At 38.9% G+C, this 25,465-nt stretch overlaps 1 protein-coding gene across 1 annotated transcript in view; it reads right to left on the minus strand.

The window, feature by feature from the left end:
- Positions 1–9,093, minus strand: part of LOC149204974 (inactive purple acid phosphatase-like protein) — a 374,319-nt gene extending 365,226 nt beyond the window's left edge. The window contains exons 1-3 of the mRNA XM_089394858.1: positions 8,715–9,093; positions 8,079–8,604; positions 6,609–6,700 (exon numbers count right to left, since the gene is read on the minus strand). Coding sequence (XP_089250984.1) covers positions 6,609–6,700; positions 8,079–8,434 — 448 coding nt within the window. The 5' untranslated portion in view covers positions 8,435–8,604; positions 8,715–9,093. The remainder of the gene's footprint in view (positions 1–6,608; positions 6,701–8,078; positions 8,605–8,714) is intronic.
- Positions 9,094–25,465: the final 16,372 nt, after the last annotated feature.

Raw genomic sequence — 25,465 nt, forward strand, 5'->3', positions numbered from 1 at the left:
TTAGACAAGGACTTCCATTAAATCCTGAGACTTATGACCATCAATAACTAGGTCAAAACCAGTGTTTTTAAAACCAGGCTTCCTAACTGGTAACCGGTCAAACCGGTCGGTCAGCAAGGCTATTGGTTGGAACCGGCTGAAAAACCCGGTCAAGAAGGCGATGTGGCGGATTTTTGGCCCTAACCAGCCAATTTGTAGTCAAACCGGCCGGTTCCATCCTAAACTGGTCGGTTACTATATCATGTTTATGTGAATGAGCTAGGTTGGTTCAACTAGCATTAAACTTTCAAGATGTGCAGCTAGTAGAGGTTGTGACTCAAATGAAACAAGCTTGAGTTGGAATCAGCGTCCATTGCCACTTAAAGTCCACCTACATCTTGAAACAACTACATTTTACCTACAAGCTCCTTGTTTCACATTAGATCTTTAGCTTGTGTTGTTTAAAGCCTTTTTGGCATTGAGCTTATTACTTGTGAAATTTGTGGAGTGTTGCTAAGCCTTAATTTTCCATCTACTAGTCCCTCTTTTATCTTCACCTCAAGTCTTTTGTTGAAGTTTTCAAGCTTTGACACACCTCCTCGAAAGTTACTCTCATTATGACACTTTTCATGTCACTTAAACTTAGAACTTGCTAGTCCCAGCAACATTCACTAATTTTTGGCAACCTTCCATCTTTGTAATATGGCATGCATCATCAAAGCTTTTAACTTTTAATACTTATGACAAGGTGAAAATCTACTAGACTTTGAACCTTTTAAGCCTGTGTCATTTGATCAACTACCTCTATCTTTTGATTTTTTGTATCAACCTATGGCACAAAGTTTGCAAGTTTTGAAGTTCAAAGTTACCACAACACATTGCACAATGATATACCTTTGGGTCAATAAAGGTGCAATAAGACCATAAGAGCCAGAAAGCAAAAGAAACAAGTTTGGAACTTTCAATAATGTGCATCAGATCACATGTAAATGAAAGATTGAAAACTCCAATCCTTATGATAGGGAGAAAAAGGAAAAGAATTTGCAAATGTTGCATTTTGCAAGCTACTTAAACTTTTGATAAATCTCAACCTCACAAGAAAGTAAAACTTCAATATCGAGTAAATTGTATCAAGGAAAAGGGCTTATCATGATAAGTTGTAAATGAAAGTGACATGTCACAAACATCATAACGACTGAAAGATTCAACTCACACAACAAGACACATAAGAACGACTGAAAGATTCAACTCACACATAAGACAGATCAATAGCGATGCGCCACATCACAAGTTGCAAATCAGGTTGAGGCATCCTCAGACTTTGAACCAGATGATGTCTATGTAGCTCCTGATGATGATCCTGTGTCTAGTAGTGGTGATGAACTTGATGATTGATCATGTGTACACTGTAGACTTGTAGTAGGCCAATGGCCTCATAGCCTGCAACATTGTTTTTGGACTTTATAGACCATTTAGAGCCTCATTGCTTATGTATTTTACTATTTTGTCGATGATATGTATTGCACTCGGTGTCATTTTGATATATTCACCTTTACATGGTTTATAAACGAGCAAACTTTGCATATTTTGTCTCTATTGACTTGGAATCATGGTTTTAAATCTTAAAAATAGTTTTGTTTCACTAAAAAATAATTATTTAATGTATTTTTCTAAAACCAGTTTGTTTAGACCTAACCAGCCCCGGTTCGACCGGTTCTAGTCGGTAAACCGGTTCATTAGATGGACTGGTCCGGTCACCGATTCGATTTTAAAAACATTGGTCAAAACACATATCTAGGAATTCATAACCATACATAAGCATATCATATGTCTGACAACATTAATACATCTGACCTAGACCAAGCTAAGGTTTCAATCAAAAGGACATATCTATAAATGCATAGATTTCATCATCATGCAAACTCATTCCATATCATGTGTTAGTCAAACCCAACTTCACATAAAATATCAAATAAGAGTTAAACATTCAAACTTGATTTGACTAGTGTTTGATCAGACAAACACACACATACCAAGGAAATCGTTTTTAATACAATACAAGAGTCTTGCTCACACATTCCACCAAACCCTAATGAGCCAGGGTTTCAATGTAGAAACATAGCAAACCCCATTACCAAAACTTCAAAGGTTCGGGATTTTATACCCTATCATTCAATCCTAACAAGTTAGGTTTTCCTGATCATACCAAAATCCCAAACATGACATCATCAAAATTCAAATAGCATTTCACAATATCCCTAAGCAATTTAGGGTTTCAGACATTCACATTAGCATACCCTTCAATTACGGTTTTCCAGAACCTGTGTAGGGTTCTACAAAATCATTTCAGAATATGAGAGGGGTGGGTAGATTTATCAAGAGATGAATCACCCAAAAACAAGAATCATTATGATTGAATATAGCTACACATGACAATGTTAGTAATAGACTTTCAAATGAATAATCAATGTATTTAAAGCATACCTTTGTTCCTTGATCTACCTTGTCTTGAGAGGTTCTCCTTCATACTTCTTGAGAATATAGCAGATGTCTTACGGAACATGAATATATGTTGGACTTCCAAAGATTTGAAGGTGATCCACACTTAGCTTCTTTCTTGTGAATACTTCTTCAGGTGTTGTATTATCAAGACTCTTATGAGGACTCCTATTTTGAATGTATACAGTTGTCATCATTGCTTCTTCCCATAAGAACTTTGGTAGAACTTGAATAAGGAGCATAGTTCGAACGCCTTCTTCAATTGACCTATTCTTCCTTTCGGCCAATCCATTTTGTTCGAGATAATAGGGAACAATGAGCTCCCTCTTAATATCAGCTTCCTTACAATATGCAATCAATTCCTTAGAAGTGTATTTCCCACCATTGTCAGACCTCAGAGTTTTTATCTTTCTTTCAGTTAGGGTTTCCACTTCAGCCCTAAACTCCTTGAACTTATCAAATACTTCATCTTTGTCTTGAGGAGGTAGAGCCATGTCTTTCTAGAATGGTCATCAATGAATGTTACATAGTAGAGATCACCTCCAAGTGATTTGTCAGACATGGGCCCACACAAATCGGAATGGATGAGGTCTAATATCTCTTTAGACCTAGTTTCATTAGTTTCACAAACTCCAATAACCCTAGCATTATCAATACTAGAGTCTTTTTCCCAAACCAATACTTTTCCATCAACAAAAACAATTCTTTCCCTTTTATCTTCTAAACAATAAAAAGCAAATTCTTTTTCAAACCTAGAACATATAGAATGCAGCTTTGATCCATTATCCATCTTCAACAATGTTGATCCCAGGCCTCTAACAATGTAGTCATCAGTAGGAGAACTTGTAAGATCAACCAAGAATCCTTGACTCTTGACCTTGTTGAACAAGTAGTAGATGACCTTCTTGATCCAGCTTCTAGCAGTGTTGAAACCCATTCTTATGTAGTTCATCATAGAGGGAAAAACCATGCCAACAAAGTGATCTTCGACTCTTTTTGACCTTAGCTTCGATACCATGTTGGAAAATCAAAGTAATTATATTAGGGTTTAATTCTCCTTTCTTGATAATGACTTGTGAGTGTGTTGGATTCTTTTACTTCTTTATTATCTTATCTTTCATCAAGCAATTACCATATTATGTGTGTATGAAGATCACAAAACAAGAGACACAAGATATAGGCACATGTCAGGGCAAATCCCCCCTCGAGGGGAAAACCCAGTCAAGATAATTTTTCCTTTCAATAGTATTCTTCGACACTCTTCACCCTATACCAAGACCATACTTTCCCTCCACACCAAGTCAGCCTCCCAAATCTTCGACTCCTTCCAGCAACTTCGACTAGGCAGTAGCTTCCGGCAACATGCAGCGTCCGGCAACAGCGAAACTTAGGAGTCTTCAATCTCCCAATCCAGACCACGAAATAGAGAGAGAGAGGCACCAAAATTTCAATTTTTCTTTTCTCCTTAGACTTCCCCAAACTCACATTCATTTCGGTTTCCCGGCAACAGACTTCGCCCTCTTTCCCAACGACAAGAGATTTCAAACTTGTGTGTGAGAATGATGCTCCAAATGAATTCAATGAGCTAGCTTGTATAGGCTCCATGTGAGGTCGAATAGGGTCCTTATGCCAACTTGATCTTCTTCTAAGCCGACAGGGTGTGGAGGTTACATAAATCATATTTGACTCAATACTTAACCTTTTAAAATGATTGAAAAGCCCAAGAAGGGTCTCTTTAAAAGTACAATGACTCTATTGACTTAGAATAGATCCTAGAAGTCCTCAAGTCACAATAATAATAATAATAAATTATTTTCTTTATTCTTTTGACAAGTACATTACATAATGACTCCAGTACATTAATGAAGACCAAACATAGTTACATTTTCCAACAGTTAGAGTCCAACACCAACCCAGGGGCCTTCTTCATCCAAAGGAAAATCCATTACCTTTTCCCATAATAGGGGCAGAGGAAATCACTAATTTATGTATCTAATTTCATTGTAGACGACCCATGATGATGAGATACATTTATTGTATTTTTTGTTGATAATTTGAGGATGAGACAAGACTTAGAATTCAGGACATTATTCAGTGTTAATGTGCAATGTATCAATTGACATCTTATACATCTCATATATTAGTTAGGTTTTCATATTTAAATGGCAATGCATTTATTTGATATTGTTGTTGCTTTAGATGTTAAAAAATTGACAAAAAATGTTTTTCTTTTGCTAATGTTTGCCGATTTTTACGATTTTTCTTATTTTTATGATTTTTTGTTTTTCCAGACCCTTGCTGATTTTTTCGCAAACACGATGACAGCAACACTGCTCAGAATAATGATTGCAATCACAAGGAGGTAACTCTGGAGATTGCTATGGAGCAAAGCCCCCCTTCTAATTTATAGTCATTTGTATTGATAACTTTTTGTAGACATTGTCCAACCTTCAGACTCTAGAAACTAGGAGTTACGTTTTCTTAATGTTAAATATGAATAGTGGTGCTATAATACTTGAAACTATACAGTCTTTAGGTTAGAGGAGGGCTTGGTTTCCCATGGGGCAGGCCCTCTCTGAAACTCCATATCATTTATGTTAAGTTTTGTGAATAGTATGCAATAAAGGACCTGGTTTTAAATTTAGAAAACAAAAAAATGAAGAAGAAAAATAAGAAGCTGAGGAGGAGCTATCACTGAAGTGCATAGAGGAATATAGGGCTTGTGGTGCCAAAATCAATGCTAATTTACACTGGGTAAAAGACCCTGTGTTAACTTGTAGGGCTTAACATTTGCCCATGATGTAATGATGATATCCTTCACTTTAGCATGTACTTCAATAGCCTCCACACAAATTTTGGAAGATCAGGATGCCAAATCATTCATTGTGAAGTACTTGTCCCCTCGAAGTTGATCAATTGGATCATCAATCCTCTAGAGAAGATATATATTCTTAACAGTAATTTCACTGAAGGACCCATAATCAATTCATAGCCACTATTCTATGTTCCCTTTTATGGAACTAAAAGATTCAGGGACCTATAGAGTGAGGTGCTAAGCTGACTTTTAGCTTCTCTTAAAAGTGTGGTGAGTTGTATTCTAGTTCAACACTCTTGATGATAGTCACCCTATACCAGTCGATCTGAAAATTAGGAAGAGAACCTTAGGCTCCCTGAACGCTTATAAATGAGTAACCATACTAACCAAAAGGTTTTGATTGCTTTGGGGAGAATGTTGCTATAATTTTTCCCTTCAACATGTCTAATGATACTATGAGCAGATTCCCCTGTAGTGTTTAGCATTTTTAGTGTGGTTTTGCTCGTTATGGGTCTACTCGATAATGATCTAGATTGATAAGTCTTTCCATCCTTAGAGGATGTGTATTTGTTGTCATGAAACATAAACTGCCTGTTGATCATGTTGATAGTATTTGCAAAAAGGAAATTCATGGAAGTTAACAGATGTCATGTCACATTCCACAATGTCAATGTACGTTTCTATCAAAAAGGTTAGAACAAATCCGATCAACCTTCATAGGCTTGTCATTGGTCTTCATCAACCAAGGTGATAAGGCTGCCAATGTTGTTAGTAAGTAGATTAAATGAGGTAACTAGGCCCTGTAAGATGAATTATTCGTGATGTGATCATCAAATATACAAACTACCAATCAATATTTGATTTGACAATTCTGTAAAACAAATGATACATTGTCCATGGAAATTCGTAGTCAAGAACACCAAGTTTGGGTTAGGGTAGGGTTGGAGAGTACAATAAACTCATCATCTTCTTCCTCTAGTTCCTCCTCCATGGATATTGTCGAGTACTTATTTCCATTTTTCTTCAAGCACTCATCAATAAAGTAGCCGTAACTTTTCAGATAATTTTATTCCCAGAGCCCTTAAACTAAGCCTTGGAAGATAAAAATCATACTCTTTCGTTGACCAGAGAGAGAAAAAGAGGAAAAAGAAGGAGGACTAAGCACAGGCTTTTTTTAATTGTATTAACATTTATGACTGTTAATATCAAATTTTCTGTTACTTATGGTTGATGTCATTGACCAAAAAATTCAAGTTCAACGGAATCAAAAGCCAACAAAGAGTTCTCTCCAGCTTCCACAGAAACACGAGTCTACCTCTTTTGGGTGGAGTGTCTCGAGAGGGAGGTACACAATTTCTTTTAGTGCGCCGTGGAGGGAAATGTTCTTGCTCCGGAAATTTTCGAGGTCTGCAAAACAAATATCATATCAATCACGCATACAGTAGTTCAAATATTCTTCTCGTGGTAGAACAATGTTTGAAAACATATGTAGTCTAATGCATATACTGTCCATAAACCCTTTCCATTAGATGTCTGTGTGCAACGTGCATTTTGTCATTTTTTTCTATAAATACATATCCATAAACATTAAGTGGATAGCATCATATTTTAAAGACCGATTTAAAACAACCCGGTCTGATAGATAAGCACTGAAACAGTTATGCTCAGTAACAAGTTCTGTTTTCTATTGAAAATATCTTGATTGGTGTTTGCCTGAATTCCAGCGGGTGGCTTTCTTAACATAATCTGCTATAATGGGCAGGTGGTTTTGTAGCCCTAAGCTGTTATAACAGTGCAGAAGATTGATTAATTGGGGCAGTATTACCAAGATTTAGCTAACATGACCAGTTGCAGGAATAAACTTTTTATCAAAAAAATCACATATGGTCCCATATACTATGTTCCAACAGATGCTGTTATGCTTAATTTTCTAAAACTTTCTATTTTCTACGAATACAAAGGACTGGGATAGATTTCTATCATTTGTTATAGTGAAGTAAAAGAAACTACGAGTGCACAAGTCAAGCTATGTACCAGACTACAGCTAAACTAGCTGATCTCACGGGGTGGGGATCCACTAAACAGGAACAAAATTATGTATTTGCAAATACTACAACTTAATGTAATTTTCTTGTTGCACAATCCTATTCTACACCTGGAAAAATTTATGTGGGCAGATAGGTATTTTAATGTTTGAACTAAAACTTATGAAAAGTGCACAACATATCACAGGCTTAGCCAAATGTTCAATCTTCCTGTGAAAAACTTCTGCTGTACACACCGTGACAACCGGATGTTAAGCAGCAGCGTCGGCAATAAATTGGAATAATTTATGTAAATCGTCATATATCCTTGCTGAATCTAAGGAATTTACATTCACAAATTCAGGTTCTTGTGCTTGGAAGAGGAAATTTAAAGTCGTGGAAACTATTCCAAGACACCAAACACTGCATATCTAACTGTTTAGTATTCACTGTAAAAGCTCTATTGCTCCAACTTCGTATACTATTTCATGTTGTAAGTTTGTAACCTCTAGGGGTGAGTTTGGGAGTTCGAATTTGTAATTAGCCACATGTAATCATTGGTGATTTGGCTAGTAGATCAAATGCACATCTGCTGGAAAAAGAAAAAAAGAAAAAAAAATCAACGCTCTTGCACATTAATTGTTATAATTCCCTTTATTCTTCGGTAATGCAGAAACTAAGACATAAACCATGGAATAGGGGAAATTCATCGCGGTGATCGAAGTGGGGGAATGAAGGAAAAGCAAGAATAAGGAAAATACCGAGGGGATGTGAAGGGGTGCATTGCGCGGATTTTGACTCTGCGGGGTCGAGCAGGGGTTTTCCGCGCCCCTTCCCAAACACCACCCCCTCCCTGCTCCAGCAACGCATTTTCCTCCGTCGGCTCCTCATGTTGCCTCCCCCGCACTCTCGTAGAAACGACACGCGCAATCCCCTTATTCGGCTCTCTCGCAGAGCAGCTGATAATGAAGTTCACCGGATCCTCCGATTTCCTCCATGTCAAGAAATTCTGAGCCAGCTTCTTGCCCCAAAATGGCAGGGCACCGAGCTTCTTTTGCTGTCTCGTAAGCGGCCATTTCTCCACGCGCCCTACCATAGCACTAGCGTTACCATCCATTCTTCTTCTACTTCAAACGAATGCTCCCCCAATTACAACATAATCGTATGAGAAAGAAGCTCCGGGTTGATCTTCATCGCTGAAGCAAGAAAAGAATTGGTGACACTAAAGAATTGTGCCCTGAGATGAGCACCAGAATCCGGTTTAGTCTTCTGTAACTTATCTCTCACCTGAGATCGACCACGAGACCCACTGGAGTTTATTTAGAGTGAAAAGATAAATGAGCGGAGTTCAAACTCATTCAATGCAATGCAATGCAACGGAGTTCTAGAGCAAGAACCTGTTTCTGAGAGCTTCTATCTCTTAGAACCAGCCGGCCAGCCAAGGTTCGAATCCAATCCCCTTCCTCCTGGAGCATACTCTTCTCAGTTCTGTATTCACTGCCTGCCTTGCCTTCCGTGTCTATTAAAATGCAAAACTCGAATGCGCGCCTCGCTGGGGATTTAAACAGTGCGCTTCGTCTGCATTTTGGGCACTGTCCGAAAGAATAAGTGCGTGATGTTTAACACACTACTGCTGTGTTAAAAATATTGGTATATAATGGATCTAGGACACAGCGATTTCAAAGGTGTACTAGGTTTTACGGCGGGGCGCTGAAATTCCTGTTTCGCTGATTGGATTTGGCTTGCAAAGTCCGGCCAGGTTGGATGCACCGCTTGGTGTGATATCGTGGATTCTTAAAGCACTCGGAAGTTTAGCCAAGTGGAATGGTAGAAAGAGAGGGCCCACGTGTTCAAGGTACACCCTGGCCCCCACCACCACCACTTTACCTTTGTAGTCCATGTAGACAGGCGAAGGGTAAGATCGTCCATCTCATCATTATCACCATCCGGATAAACTCCACGTCACCTTCACATGACTCGGACGGGAGGGTGGTCGCCATCCAACCACTACATACCCTTTCGATCCACGACTTCCCGCATTTTAACATTTCGTTTAATATTTGAATTTGAAAATAGAAGCTCGTGGCTCAAATGTGATGTTGCGCCTTTAGGTTGTTAAAGGAAGGCCACTTAGGCCATACTCATAGTGTTCTTATAGGAAGGCCACGCAGACCATACAATATTTGAATTTGAACATAGAAGCTCGTGGCTCAAATGTGATGTTGTGCCTTTACTTTGTTATAGGAAGGCCGCGTAGGCCATACTCATAGTGTTCTTATAGGAAGGCCACGTAGACCATACTCAAAGGGTAAACATGTGTTTATTCACATTAATAATATGTTCGCACTGTAAGTTCCAAGATACTTTGACTTTTGTGTTAATAGAAACTCTCACAAGGGAGTTTATTAATATAATGGTTTATGACATGTTCATGGTAACAAAAAGCTTCCTCAATTTAGAGATTGACGTTACGATTGGTACAAAAAATTGGGAGAAAAAAGAGGTAGTTTTACGTTGTTTTATTGATTTCAAAAAAGTTTTTGATGCCGTCTCTAAGGATAAGCTTTAGTATAGAATGGAGGAATTTGGGTTTTTATGCATTTTAGAGTAGTTGTTCATAGGTTGTACGAGGAGGCAAAAGTTAAAATCCGAACTTCAACTAGTATGTCTAAAAGTTTTAGTAGTGATATCAGTGTCAAGCAAGGGTGACCATTTTCTCCTACCCTTTTTGGTTTATATATTGACAAACTTGAAAAGTATTTAAACTTACAAGGCAGTGATGGTGTCCATTTGGGTGAGTTTGTTATAAGGCTTCTTTTGAATGCTAATGACCTTATTTTGATTGCTAAACCTGCTCTTGGCTTGTAAGAGCACTTACTTTCCCTTGAGCATTTTTGTAGAAGGGTGTGGATGCAAGTCAATATTAGCAAGACGAAAGTAGTGGTTTTCTCTAACAAAAAAAAACATAGCTAGCATAAGTTCTACTTTGAATGCAGCGCTCTTGAAAAAGTTGCAAATTTCAAATACCTCATAATTGACTTTAACAAAAATCTAAGTTGGGAATGTTACAGAAAGAAAAGAACTTTGAGATGTTGGAAGGCACTATATGCTTTTCAAAATAGGTGCAAAGAGGCAAAGCTATGGGATTGGAAGACCACCCAAACTCTTTTTGGGCTTTTAGTGATTCCAATGGTTCTCTATGGTTGTGAATTGTGGGTCAGTAGTACATTTGTCTGGCTGTGACTGACTATCAGCGGCAAGGTTACAACAATAGCAATGGAATCATAGACCTCAGTTCGTCGGGTATATATATTTTGAGACAGCACCTTTCTCTCAATCGTGTTTACCACCCACGGGGGGGATCTTTTTATGGTGGTGAATCATCCCTTATGCCCTCCTGCTGGTGGGTGACCAATTATATGGGAGAACCCCCTCTTTCCCCCGAGGGTCAAGATGGGTTTTTGGCATGTTGGGGTGACCCAAGCCCTCATCCCAATCCCAATCCCTAAAGAATAATTATTACTAATGAAATTGAAAGTACTCATCCGAGTCTCAGTGTTATACAAAACAATAAAATCTTACCTTTATGGGTAAACTAGACCCCTTAAACAATCTATAACCTCATAAACTCTTCCTAATTTCTTAATGGATGTGTAAGAAAATTTACAAATTAGAAAAATCAGAAACACTTTATCACAAACAGGTTCAAAATTAAAAGTTTAGTTCCTTATGATATCTTGCTAATTGAAATGGCGGTTGCTCCTATTGAAGCAATTGTTATGGTGCGACTCATAAAATATTTTAAAAAAATTGAGCAAATGGAAGAGGGTAGATGGCCTAAGGTTTGTCTTCAATGACATATTATGCAAAAGAAATAAGACTTGGATGCAACAAAATAGCAAATGGTTTACTAAATGGGATATTTACTTGAACATGTGCCCCACAAATAGTAGATAAATAAAGGCTTTTGTATGGAAAAGTTCCACAAGCATACTTGGGATAAAGAGTTGGGGAGAAAGAGAGTGTATTGTATTGAAGATTTTAATCTCACTCATAATCATCATAAAAAAACGTATGTAGGAGCCAATATCTCATGGAGAGCCAAAATCCTTATTGCTCAATTAAAAACTAACTCTCATCAGCTCCATTGTAAAATCGGACATTGGAAAAGTCCAAAAGAAGTTTAGGGGAAAAGAGTTTGTATTTTTTGCACTTCCGAAAGAGTGGAAACATAAAAGCATTTCATTTTAGGGTGTGAAGCCTTTAAGGACAGTAGGGACAGTTATGTAAATATCCTAACATCTAGCTCTTGGAATAATTTATTCAATGAGGGATTGTTGAGAAGTAAGGATCATTCATTGTCATGTTGCATACGAAAAGGGTTGAGTGCAGAAATCAGATTGCGAGGCGATCTGTCCCATAGGCTATCTTTAGCCTTGTGAACATTAAAATTTATTCTTCTTCTTCTCCTACCATTTTACCTTATCCTAATATTAAAGATAGTGGGAATGTTATGTTTTATGGTGTGTTTTGGTTTATGGTTGTTGATAGGATGTTAAAGGGGAATTATATAATGGTATACCTTTATATCAAGATTTTGTTTTATCGTAATGGTCCCTTCTTCTTCCTTTTTTTGAAACAAACTTGTTGATTTGGAATTATAGATGTTACTAGTAAGTTAATCTTGTAGCAAAAGAACTTTCTTTTTAATAAAAAATTTATTATGAATCTTATAGAAATCTTGTGAGAGAACTCAAGTTACCACTTGAGGCCGCACATACATCCTTTAAGGTTGTCAACTTAGGAGAGAAAAAGGTGGTTGGTATAATCAAACATGTGTCAATCAAACTTGGAGATTGGCAATGCAAGACATGTCTCACAATTGTTCCTTTGGATGACTATAAGGTGGTTTTAGGTCAAGAGTTTCTAAGGGCAAAGATGGTTATCCCCATCCCACATTTGGATAATTTGGCTATATTTGATAGTCCCTCACTAATGGTTGTGACTACTAAGAGGAAAAATGCAGGAATGGGAGCTTGGTTTACTTCCATGCACATGGATGATGGAGTTACTTGTTGAAAATAGCAATAATAAATCTTAAAAATAACATTAAGAAAAAAAAAAATCCAATTTAATTTGTCCTCTAATTAAATTGGGAATAAATTGTAATTCCACATATCATGACAACTTTTAATAATTAACTAAGTTAATTTGACGTAGTTGGCTCAGTTAATTTGAGTTGAGGGTCTAACTAGAGTCATGTAGAGTGTCTCCTACAATTAGGAGCACTAGTTCAGATTATTTTGAGTTGTAATTATTTAATTCAGTGTAACTGAGTTAAAGTCATTTAAACTAGTTCAACTAATGTAGGAATTAGTGGGAGATCCAGTACTGAGGTGTACCCTGCAGTAGTGGGGTGTAACCTGTAGTAGTGGGGTGCTGCCTGCAATAGGGGGGTACAACCTGTAGTAGTGGGGTGTTGCCTGAAGTGTAATGTGGTGTTGCCTGCAATGATAAACCAATAAATTGAATATTCACTCATAATTAACTCATGCATGTCATTTTAGAGAAAGACCTAGTTGAGATTGGAGTTCACAGACAATGTACTATCAGTTATAAAATCATCTAAATTAAACAAATGGTGCATGCAATCAAAAGAAAGCCGAAAATAAATCATTCCTTAATTAGAAAACTCACTATTTTAACCATTGGAATTGCCTTTAAAAGGAGGAATGAATGCGCAAGTTTAATCATTGTTTTGGTGAGCACGAGTTGGTGGGACCAAGCAATAGGAAGCACAAGTTTGTGTGTGGAGCTTGTGAGGGCAAGGAAATAGAGAATTGGGCAAGCAATGATTTGGCTAAGTATTGGCTTGAGCTTGTCTAGGAAGCAATGAGATATATAGAAATAGTGCAAAGGTTGCTCGACCTAGAGCAAAGCATTGTAATCCTCTCACATTTTCTTATTAATGCAATATACATATAGCAAGGGTTTTTAGTTTTGGCTTTCCCGAGAAAATCATTGTGTTATGTATGATTGAATTCTTTCTCTTATATGCTTCGTGATTTCATCGATCGTTTATTGTTTCCGCTCATGAGTATAGTAGATTCAAGTCAATTGTTTTAGCATATTACAATTTGCAGTTTGAATCTACAAGGAATTTATATGGTATCAAAGCTAGATTTGTAGAAATTTCTACATGGTATCAGAGCTAGATTTGTAGAAATCTCTACATGGTATCAGAGCTAGATTTGTAGAAAATTATACACGGTATGAGAGTTGTATTTGTCGAAATTTCTACATGGTATCAGAGCTAGATTTGTAGAAATTTATACATGGTATCAGAGCTAGATTTGTAGAAATTTCTACATGGTATCAGAGCTATATTTGTAGAAATTTATACATGGTATCAGAGTTGAAATCACAATAGAAGAGAAGAATTCGAAGTTGTCCTTGTAGATTGATGGAGCTCTAGTTTAGGGCAGATCCAAAAGACCCTATGTGCAGACTTCTTAATGGAGCAAGAAGGTTGCTAGTGGGCAGATCAATGAGCTAATGTTTAGTGACACAAAAAGGAGTTTTGATCATTGACATTAGCAGAATGAGAAGTAGAAAGATTTCCCACAGGGAGATCGAGACTCAGAGGGAGTCTAATTTCAGAGGGAGAATCCCTATGGAAGCTTGTACTTCAGGATCTAGGGAGATCACACTCATTATTGCAATAGTTACAGCAGTAGTGCGGAAGCAGTAGCAACAGTAATATGAGTAGATCAAATTTAGAGATTTGGTGGTTGAGAGGGAGCATGAATTACCTCTCAATATGCAACCTCAGAAGCAGACTCATAAAGTTATGGAGCATCCACAAATTAAGAAACTGAGAGGAGACCGAGTGGATACATCCACTCAAGCAGAGACCTCCAATAGGGGGAAATTTCAAGCCAAGTGGGCAGAAGGAGGACATGCAGCCATACCTCCAGGTGTGAGGTGGGGCGATATGAAACCTTAGTCTAAGAATTTCATAAATTGGGCAGGATCCATTGAGGTGTTCTTTGTCTCATGGATCATTACCTTGCTACGAGGGCCCACAATATTCAGTAGCAATAGGATTAGTGTCAGTCAGAAACTGAGGAGTGCAAAGCAATGTTGACAGCAAGAATAGGAAGGCTCAGTAGCAGAGTCTGCAACAACACAGTTTTCCCCAGTAGATAGTTGCAGACACAGTTGATTCAGTTTGTTTTTTTGGATACTTTTCAGCTGCAGATGTTGCAGTAGAAACAACAATAGTGACAAGAGTTGCATGCAGAACATTCCAAAGGTACCGTATTGGGATAGAGTTGAATTCATTTCTTGCTGAGAAGGAGTGTTGAAAATAGCAACAAGAAATGTTAAAAATAACATCAAGAAAAAAAAAATATGAATTTAATTCGTCCTTGAATTACATTGGGAATAGATTGTAATTCCACATCTCATGACAACTTGTAATAGTTAATTAAGTTAATTTGACTTAGTTGGCTGAGTTAATTCGAGTTGAGGGTCTAACTAGAGTCATGTAGAGTGTATCCTACAATTAAGAGCACTAATTGACTTTATTTTGAGTTGTAATTATTTAATTTGGTATAACTGAGTTAAAGTCAATTCAACTAGTTCCAATTGATGGAGGAATTAGCGGGAGATCTAGTAGTGAGGTGTAACTTGCAGTAGTGGGGTGTAACATGCAGCGGTGGGGAGTAACTTGCAGTAGTGGGGTGTAACTTGCAATATTGGGGTGCTTGTAACCACCCTCCTCTCACATCTACCCAAGTAACCGACCAACCGATGTAAACATGCGACGACAAGAGGCTACTATGATATGATTCAACCTCTTTGGTGACCTTAAGGAAATGGAATCAACGGAAACACATCAACCATACCTTCTACATCAGCAACAACACCCCCAGGAGACATCCCAGCCACTCAGGCATCCTGCCCCTAGGTCCCACTGACCTTTTAGACCTCTGGACACCCTCATGTTATGGGCATGCCAGCGTCCAAGGACCTCTGGATGCTCTCACATGCCTGCATGCCTGCGTCCAAGGACTTTTCCCAGCATACCTGTGCCAGTGTCAACGAAATTTAAGGCACTTTTATAGCCCATAATTTCGGTCACTGCCCAAAACTTGTTGTAACTTTTAGAATCCATCAAACACATGATGACAAGACTAATAAACCAAAAATCAACTTCAGGACTAGGCCTGACCATTTCAAACCAGGACTGACATTCTATCAAACACTTGGCATCAATGCAATCTACAGATCTAGGATACAAGACAGAGCATGAATGACTAAAAACTCTTTTGAAACATGACAAGAAGGATCACCACCTTCTCATTTGAACTGTTATGACATCAATTAGGTCTTGCATCCATCATTTTAACAATTACAAGTAAATACATGAAATAACCATGACATGAACCAGTCAATTAACCATGCTTATAACCAGTATAAAACCATGAAAATAATAGAGATATAACAACCATTAAATCCACATATAAACAAGTGCAAAAGAAAGAGAACTTATCTTTCATTAATCATAGGCAAATCTGACCAGGTTCGGGACTTCCACGTACCACCCGACTGTAGACATGGTTGAACCAAATCTTTCTTTCAGTCAATCACCCTCGTGTCATATTCCAAGCATGAATGTGGGATCTCATGGATAAACCAATCCAAAAACAACCAAGGGAATCCAGAGGTTAAACCACCTCCACCCTCACCAAACCATGATCACACCAAAACTGGTGCTCCAATCACAAAACCGAACTGAACTTGGAATGCCATCCGGAATCCATCACTATCCTTGAGGAATTTTCTATCTCCTTGTCTCTCAGGCTTTACCGCAATCCAATACCGGATCTCTGGGCCCTAAACCAAGACCAATCTCTCAGGCTTTACCGCAATCCAAACATGTATTGCTGGACTCTAAACCGAAACTTGTCACTTAGGATTTACCATGTATCCTACCAAAACTGGTCAAGGGATTCCTATGCCTTTGGGAATGAACCTTGAGACCACCTCCACCCTGGATTCTGAAATCCATCCAACAATTCCAAAGCTCAAAACCAAGATAAACATCCCAACACACCATGGCATTCGTAAAAGGCTAGGCTAGGTTGAATAACATTGTCATAACCCGAAAAAACCATGCGACCGACAAGAAGAGAACCATACACCAACATGCAAAGCCATGCATGTCAAAACCAGCTAGGAAATCACACATGCAATATGTTACCTACAATTATTCCTGCTGAAGTTGCTTGATCCTCCTCTTCCTTGCTTGACCTTTGCTTTTCTTTCCTTTCCCTTTGCTTGCTTTTCCTTCCTTGATCTAAAGCTAGAGCGCTCCAAGAAAACTCTAAGTGACCAAGAGTGAGAGAGAGAGAGATAGAATAATGAGAGATCTCCAAAAATGCACTGACAAAAGGTTACAAATCGATCCCCATAAGCCTTTTTATTAATGAGGCCTCTATTTTCTTCATTTTCCATTATTTTCCTTCATTTTCCTCCTCACATGCAACTTGTGACCTTTCACCTTACTTTTCTCCTAATTTCCTTTATTTTCATAAATAAATGTGCCAAAATGCCTTTTTTGCCTTTGCCAATTTCATTTATCCATAAACACATCCAGTTATGCCCACTAGGATATTTTTGCCCAAAATTCAGCTTGGAATACGTGTCCCTTAACCGTGGTCTTATTTTTCCTTTATTAACTTTTATTACATGGAATTTTCACCACGACTGTTACAGTGCTACCTGCAGTAGTGGGGTGCAGCCTGCAGTAGTAGGGTGTTGCCTGAAGTGCAGTGTGGTGCTGCCTGTAGTGATCAACTAGTGAACTGAAGATTCACTCATAATTAACTCATGCATGTTAGATCAGAGAAAGACCCAATTGAGATTGGAGTTCAGGGACAGTGTACTACTAGTTGTAAAATCATCAAAATTAAACAGATGGTGCATGCAATTAGAAGAAGGCCTAAAATAAATCATTCCTTAATTACAAAACTCACTAATTTTAACCATTAGAATTGCCTTTAAAATGAGGAATGAATGCACAAGTTTAATCATTGTTTTGGTGAGCACGAGTTGGTGAGACCAAGCAATAGGAAGCACAAGTTTGTGTGTGGGGCTTGTGAGGGCAAGGAAATAGAAACTTGGGAAAGTAAGAATTTGGCTAAGTATTGGCTTGAGCTTGTTTGGGAAGCAGTGAGATAAATAGAGATAATGCAGAGGTTGCTCGGGCTTGAGCAAAGCATTGCAATCTTCTCATATTTTCTAATTAATGCAATACATAGATAGCAGGGCCTTTTAGCTGTGGCTTTCCCCAGAAAATCATTGTGTTATGTGTGATTGAATTCTTTCTGTTATATGCTTCGTGATTTCATTGATTGTTTTTTGTTTCCGCTAATGAGTAGAGTATATTCAAGTTGATTGTTTTAGTATATTACAATTTGCAGTTTGAATCTACAAGGAATTTCTACATTACTTTGAGGAGAAAGCATGTTGAGATGGTGAGGCATATCCTTCTAGTGAACAAGGAGAGGATTCAAGACTTAGATGATAAGTTTCAACGTGTAGAATGTCGTGGTACAATATTTAGACAGATTAGTGACTCTACTTGTGAGGATTTAATAGAGTGTTTTAGATCTCAGAGATGTAGAAGATGAGGAGACCAAATTTCTAGATCATTTCACATATTGGTTGGACAAGTCCCCCACAATCTAAGAGTGTGATGAGAGAGTTTCCTAGCCTTGGTATATCTGTGGTAGGGAGGATAATGGTGTTATCTTATATTGGGGGGGGGGGGGGGGGGGGGGGTGGGGGGGGGGTGGGCAGGCGGGGGTGGCCCTATTATCTGGAGTTGGAGCAACTTGTGGAGGAGGTTGAAGGAAATATTAGTTCATATAATCCATTATTGATGTACACGACATAAAAGTATGGGGGTACTTTACCAAGAGCAGTAGAGTCGAGTTTGGATGGGTACAATGGTGGTATTCATTGAGACTACCCCACCTCTTCTTCTCATTAATCCTAGTGTTATGGTTCACTGTCATGAAAAGAGATGAAGAGTCATTTTTCTTGGGTGCCATGGGGGTACTTAGGGTGATTAATGGAGATTATAGAGTTGCATGGGTGAACCATTGATATTGAAATGGATGCACTCGCATGGGGAAGTAACTCATTTTGGACTTTGGTGTGGTGATCATATTAACTACCCAAATAGCTAGACACATAGGGGATCTAGTGCATGGAGGCATGTATGGGTTATTAAGGGTAAAGACATAATGATAGATCATGAGGCAACACTTTGATCATAGATGTGAATTTGATCAGTGACTTGAAGGTCGAGATACTAGTTGGAGGATTGTCGAGGACAACAATGATTTTGAGTAGAGAGGATGTAACATTGTCACGCTTAGGCACACATTGAGGACACAAGTGCACTTGGACATGTTGGAGATGATTGCTTTAGTTCGGTTACACACACACATGTTTCGATTTCCTTACCTTGGCACTACATGGGTGACGTACAATGTCACGACACACCATCAAATATTGGGCGGTTGGACGATTTGGATGGACCCATGGTTGGGTGAAGAGTCGCACACCATCATGAAGAGTTGGGGAGATAAGTTGCACAAGACGCATTGGGAGTCATGCCAAATTGCAATATGACAAATACGATTGCTCATCATGGGTGTGCCCAAGATATTGGTCAGGACCTTGTACGAGAGTATGTGGGGTGAGGGATCAAACTTTGGGTTTCCGCTATTGTGTAGGCATGGGTGGAAATGTGTGACAAGGGGCATGACTGCCATGATGGCATGATGATACTATGACATGTGAATGAGAAAAAGGTGTTTGGTTGGAATGATGCAACAAACGCATTGGTTGAAATGGACAAGCGATCACATGGTACATTAGTTCAAAAATTTGCAAGTTAAATGTTATGAAGTGAAGTGAAGGGGAACTCCACCCAATTGATGCATTATTTGGTGACAAAGTCACACAACTTAGACAATGGTCGAGACATAATCGAGCAAGGGGTGAACCGAGATTACAAGATGTAGGTGGAAGAGGGAGTGCATCACGAAGTCAAGTTTAGGCCATTGCTTGCCCAATGAGATAAGGTGTGTAAACCTGTGTTTTTGGGATGGAATCTCAGGTCCTCAAAGTGTTGCATGAATGCTATTATAGGATGAATTTTGTAGATTAAATTCAAGGATGAAATTTGGGGTGTGCACCAAAATTTTGAAGGGGTCTTGTTGACGCGGCAAATGTTCGTTGTGCCAACAAGGGGAACTAACCCGATTGCAGACCCCAATTAGATCTGCTTCCGTTTGGAATGGCTAGTTCCGACGGGTTTTAGAGGATCCCGTAAACTGTTATATGTGTTGAAAGATTGCTTCTTGGAGGAAGACTTCAATTAAATCAACAAACGAAACAGCTAACCTATATGTATAAAATCCTATCTACACTAATTCTAACTACTTATGCTAGTCCTAACTATTCTAATCTATCTTGCAGGAGCATAACAAAAGGAAGTTAAACATCATACATAAATTCCAAGTCCTAATGAATTAATTACTGGTTCACAGATGAACAAGGTTGTATTAAATCTTAATTGCAATCTAATTACTTATACAGGAATGCACATTCCTTTCCATACAAATAAAACTTGCAATTGATGTTTAACAAGGTCTTGAATTAGCAATCACTCATGAATTAACCATGCTAACAAATCATATTTGAATAACCAAGACTAGTCATGAACTGTCTGTTATCAATATGCACAAAACAAATCACACTTATATTTATGCCAGCAACAACATCCTGATTTTAAACACATGAGAGGAGGGGCAAATGAATCTGAAAAAGGCTCTTTCTCGACCAAACGATCTTCTTTATTCACAATAAATCAAAAGGTGTTCTGCCCAAAAAAAGTCCTCCTCTCATCTTTGGAGGTAATACTTATGCAGAAGACACTGACCTTCGGTCTCCCCTCAACCTTTCACCTCCCTTCTCTTTTCAATTTACAAATTAGAATATACAATAGTAGAACAGCCGGTGCAACCGCTGACATGTAAAGGCCACATCTGCTGGAGCATTTCATTTCCTGGGGAAATGAATAGATGCCGATTGAAAGGAGGAGGTATGCGTGTCATTTCTTCATGATAAGGCCCGAGACCGCATAACCTTCGAAACACACAAGTAACACATGGAAACATGACCACCAACGCCTAAAGCCAAATCTTTAAATAAAACATATCCGCATATATAAACTCTTCGGATCCGCTCATGCATCTTTTATCTGGAGCCATACTTGATGCTTATGCATCCGTTCTTCGACCTCGCTTGCCTTCTCTCGGTCCTCACCTGCAGAGATAACCAACATCAACTATACTTATGAAAATATGATAGAAATTCTTAAAAACACAAATCTTGCCTTCATTAAATGTTTATAACATCAAAAGGAACAAGTGTGAAAGAATCGGCCCCTGTTTTTTAATTCACGCATTGATTAAGTCCCGCAAGCATAAACTCGATTTACATTGAAAATCATCGCATAACACAGAATCATATCCAAAATCCGGACTTGAAATATTATAGATGGGAACCCATACCCTATCGGGTCCGCGAAACACTATCGCATCGCATCATTTCAATGGAGAGGAACCGAGCTTATTAAACTACCGAACTCCGATATTGCGACGACAGAAGCGGACTCGAAATCATATTATGTTGCGCTTAATAATCTCGGCAGGTCCGGTATATCGCAGTGCGCTTTATGTATAAGCCCCGAGCTCCGCCGATTGTGACTTGCGATTTGGGGAGCGGACCCGATATATATATATGTGTGTGTGTGTGTGTGTGTGTGTGTGTGTGCCCATACATAAAGCGTTCCGTGATATGGAGGACCCACCGGTGTTATTAACTGCATCGCGCATAGATATATATATATATATATATATATGCGCGATGCAGTTAATACCACCGGTGGGTCCTCCATATCGCGGAACACTTTGGCCTTGAGTTCTGCCGATCACAATTTGGGATTGGGGAACGGACCCGACATCATATGTGTTGTTGTTAATTGCATTTGAAGTTTGGAAGGCTCTTGCTTAGCGGATGTGAAAGAGGAAGGCACAATATAACCACAGAAATGGAGAAATTGCAATAGTGATAGAGGCGGGCATTGAGACATGTATACAGGCCGAAAGAGCACCGAAAGGTAAGTTACATACGTTTGCAAAGTATTTCTGTTACAAAAGTATTGTAATAGAAATAGCGGCACGATAGAAGGTTTTGAGGGTTGAGTCCACATACGACCATGGTAAAGAGTGGGGATGATTATATGCATGGGCATAGGGCACCATGAACGTTTATGGAGATTTGAAAGAGTCCCGATGAAGTATATGAATGAAGGGCTAGACTGGGTTGTGAATGAATCATGCAGCAGAGATTTATTAAAGGGGGTCTTGGCCATTAAGGGTTGAAGATTTGGCTCAGCACAAAGTTAAAATCCTTGGGATAAAAACAGATCATTCGGAGAAGTGAAAGATCAAACTTCTAGGGGCCCATTCAAATTTTCTACCAAAGCATGTTTTAATAGGGTGGTGGTTGTGGCCACAACAAATGGTGAATCGCTGAGTGAACCAATTATCTCTGTTTCCAAATAAACCTTGGATCAATAGAACATCAAGGTGTTAAGATAAACTTTAAATACAAACTGTATAGATGGATAGACATGGGTTCCACTTTAACATTAATTGCTTCAAGTTGGATAGAGACAAATAGCTTCAACTTACTGATAGGGTTTTGACAGGCATTCTTCAATGGTAGTATTATGGGACTTATTGACCTTCCTTTACCTGTTTTCTACTTTCAAAAATCCTTTCGGGGCTATCACCGGTCTATCAATACCTGTTTAGGTGTGTACCTCAGCGCTTTATTGCTCATCAAACTTGATGTTGATATGTTTATCTACACTTTATGTAAGAATTTCAGTGCTTTGTTTTCGTATGATTGAATGGGGTGAAGTCATGGATCATGCCACATTTTTAAACCGCTTAAGCAAGGTTGGGCTTGCTGTGTCAACCAGTACTCTGAGCCCAACAACAGTCCCTACCCTAACTGGCTTCCCAAACAACCTGTCCTTCCAGATTGGCACAAGGACTTGACATTTCATTTTCTTTTAAATAAGTCCTTCCAGTTTCAGGCACAAGGACTAGAGCATAATTGGATTTGCCACAGGGTATATGACAGTTAGCTTAGCCCATGAAAGGAGGTTTACTTGTAGATGACAAGTATTGGAAACTTAGTGTGGTGGACGGGACCAATGGAGAATAACTGCAAACCTTACAGGCAAGTATAGGCTAGGTCTGAGTGGGATTTTAAAATGCAACATTCCACCATGCCAGTCCAGCTATGGTTACACATTTTTTTGTTTTATAAAGATGCCCATACATGCTCCAGGTATCCAGGTTATCCATATATCTTACCTAGTTCCCAACAAATTTCTAATGAGTGGCTTTAATTTGGATTCCATAGCTGATTTTCAAGTTCTCACAGGCTCATTGAAAGTTCGTTTGATTTGCAATGTAACGATGGATTTAGGATTGGTAGACTCATCAGCAGGTTAATGAGGGAGGAAAAAGCTCAAGGTGACGAATGAGGGCAATGTGAACAGAGTTATAAAAGTGAATGTGAGAGTGGAGGACCGAAATCCACTAACTGAAAAGGATTGAAATTCAAAACAGAAGGAAAATAAACTCTGCGGAAATAATAAGAACGGAAGGGACAAAAATATAACTAAGCTAACTGAAAAGTTAAAAGTGAATCCTAACCTACTCAGGAGGTAACCACCATGTGGTGGTTACTAGAAGTATCTCTTAAAATGTTGACCATTAATAGGAAGTTTTTCAATTTCTCCCTGTAAAGTTTTCAATCTGTAAGTCCCCTAACCAATTTTCTCCTCAATTTGGAATGAGCCCAACCATAAGTATTGGAACTTCGTGTGTTTATCTTTTGGCTCATTCAACTTGTCCCATTTCAAGACTAGCTCTCCTACCTGGTAATCTTTATCTCCTGCCAGATGGCGATCAAACCATCTCTTCACAATCATTTGGTGATTTCTGAATTCATTTCTGGCTTTATCTCTCAATTCCTCCAACCTTACCATTTGGTTGATCCTTTTTTGAAGTAAGGCTGAAGGGGTCCCTCTTAAAGCTTGGGAGAGCTATAAGGAGGGAAGGGTAATGTTGGGAGGTAGGATGGCTTCCTGTCCATAGATGAGGAAGTATGGGGAGTTTCCTAATGCCACTTTTGGGGTGACTCTATTGGCCCAAAGGGCGTTTGTTAGAGCGTTGTGCCAATTCCTCTGGTTGTTGGCGACAGATTTATGGATTATGCAGATGAGGTTTTTATTTGAGGACTCTACAACTCCATTTCCCTAGGGGTAATAGTTTGATGCATACCTTATGTGTATTGATTTATCAATAGAAAATTCAGTCAATTTCAGTGGTGAAAAGTAAGAAGCATTGTCAAATATGAGAGCGTTAGGGATGCCAAACCTGTTGATAATGAATTTCTCAATAAATGATATTACCTCGTCTTCGTTTACCTTCTGAAGCGGGATGGCTTCGGTCCATCTGGTGAAGTAGTCGGTCGCCGTGAGTATATACTTATGCTGCTGTGAAGAGTTCGGAGTGATCTCGCCTATGACATCTAGGCCCCATTGCTAGAACGGGCGATAAATCATAACGAGCCTAAGGGGAACGACTAGCTTTCTTTCTCGTCCTGCAACAGTTTGACATACCTTGCATTTTTGAGCGTAGGCATGCGAGTGCCTGAACACTGTGGGCCAATAGTATCCGACTCTTAATATTTTGTGAGCAGTGGTCTCTCCACCATAGTGACCACCTGCTCGGCCGTCGTGCATTTCTTTCAAGACATGATCGACATCATCCTTTTCCAAACACCTCAGCTAGATTCCATCATAATTTTTTTCTGTATAATGTGTCATTGGCCACGTGATACTGATTAGATTTCAATCTAAGTGCTCTCCATTGTGATGCATTCATGTGTTCAGGACATGACCCCCGTGTGAGATAAAAGCGTATGTCGTAATACCACGACTTAGGATCCAAAAGGGCTTCCAACGTTTCGCGCTCATACATCAGCATCTCATTAATCCATAGGGGCTCCTCCCTGAATCCTACTTGTGCATTTTGCATGCTCTGTGCTTCTGGTTCCTCGGATTCCCCTTTTTTATCCGCCAAGGCTTCTGCAACTAGCCTACAAAATCCCTTCCCTCGAACTGTCTTCGCCAGCTTATTCTTGAGGTCGAATTCTTGGAGTGCAGTTATCCAATTTCCTCTCCATTCACCCATTTCTTTCTGCACGAAGAGGGCTCTTACAACAGGATGGGGAACGATCACTTTAGCCCTGACCTTTAATAAATAAGGGCGGAAATGTTTTACGGCTTTAAAAACCACAAAGCCTTGTTTCTCCACGTCTGGGTAGTTTAGTTCTGCACCTTGAAGATTAGAGCTCATATAAGAAATAGGGACTTCATCGTCGTCATCATTTTTTTGAGTGAGGATTGCGGCATATGAAACATCAAAAGCAAACGTGTCCAAGAAGAATTCCTTGTCAAAATTGGGACTGACCAACGTACGAGCTTCCGTGATGGCCTCCTTAATTTGTTGAAACGATTTCTTAGCTTCATCGCTCCACTTATACACAACGTCTTTCTTCATCATTAGCTGCATGGGACGCACTATTTCTGTGAAACCTGAGACAAATTTCCTAACGAAATTGATCTTCCTGAAGAAAGATTGCATTGCCTTTTTATTTGCAGGGGGTCGTATTCTCATGATGGTCTCTATTCTTTCAAGATCAATAAAAATCCCTTCTTTAGAGAGGATATGACCCAGTAGTTCCCTTCTGTACCTGCAAAGATGCTCTTCTTGGAATTCAACGATATTCCGTATCTTCAATATCTTTCAAAAATATGTTTCAGGTGATAAATATGATCCCTTTTGTGATATGAATACACAGTGATATCATCCATGTAAACCACTACTGATCTGTTAATCAACCCTTAGAAAGC

The sequence above is a fragment of the Pinus tabuliformis genome, chromosome 1_2, assembly GCF_031772625.1.
Source record: "Pinus tabuliformis cultivar Carrire ecotype Pingquan chromosome 1_2, CPIR1, whole genome shotgun sequence".
Classification (NCBI taxonomy): Eukaryota; Viridiplantae; Streptophyta; class Pinopsida; order Pinales; family Pinaceae; genus Pinus; species Pinus tabuliformis.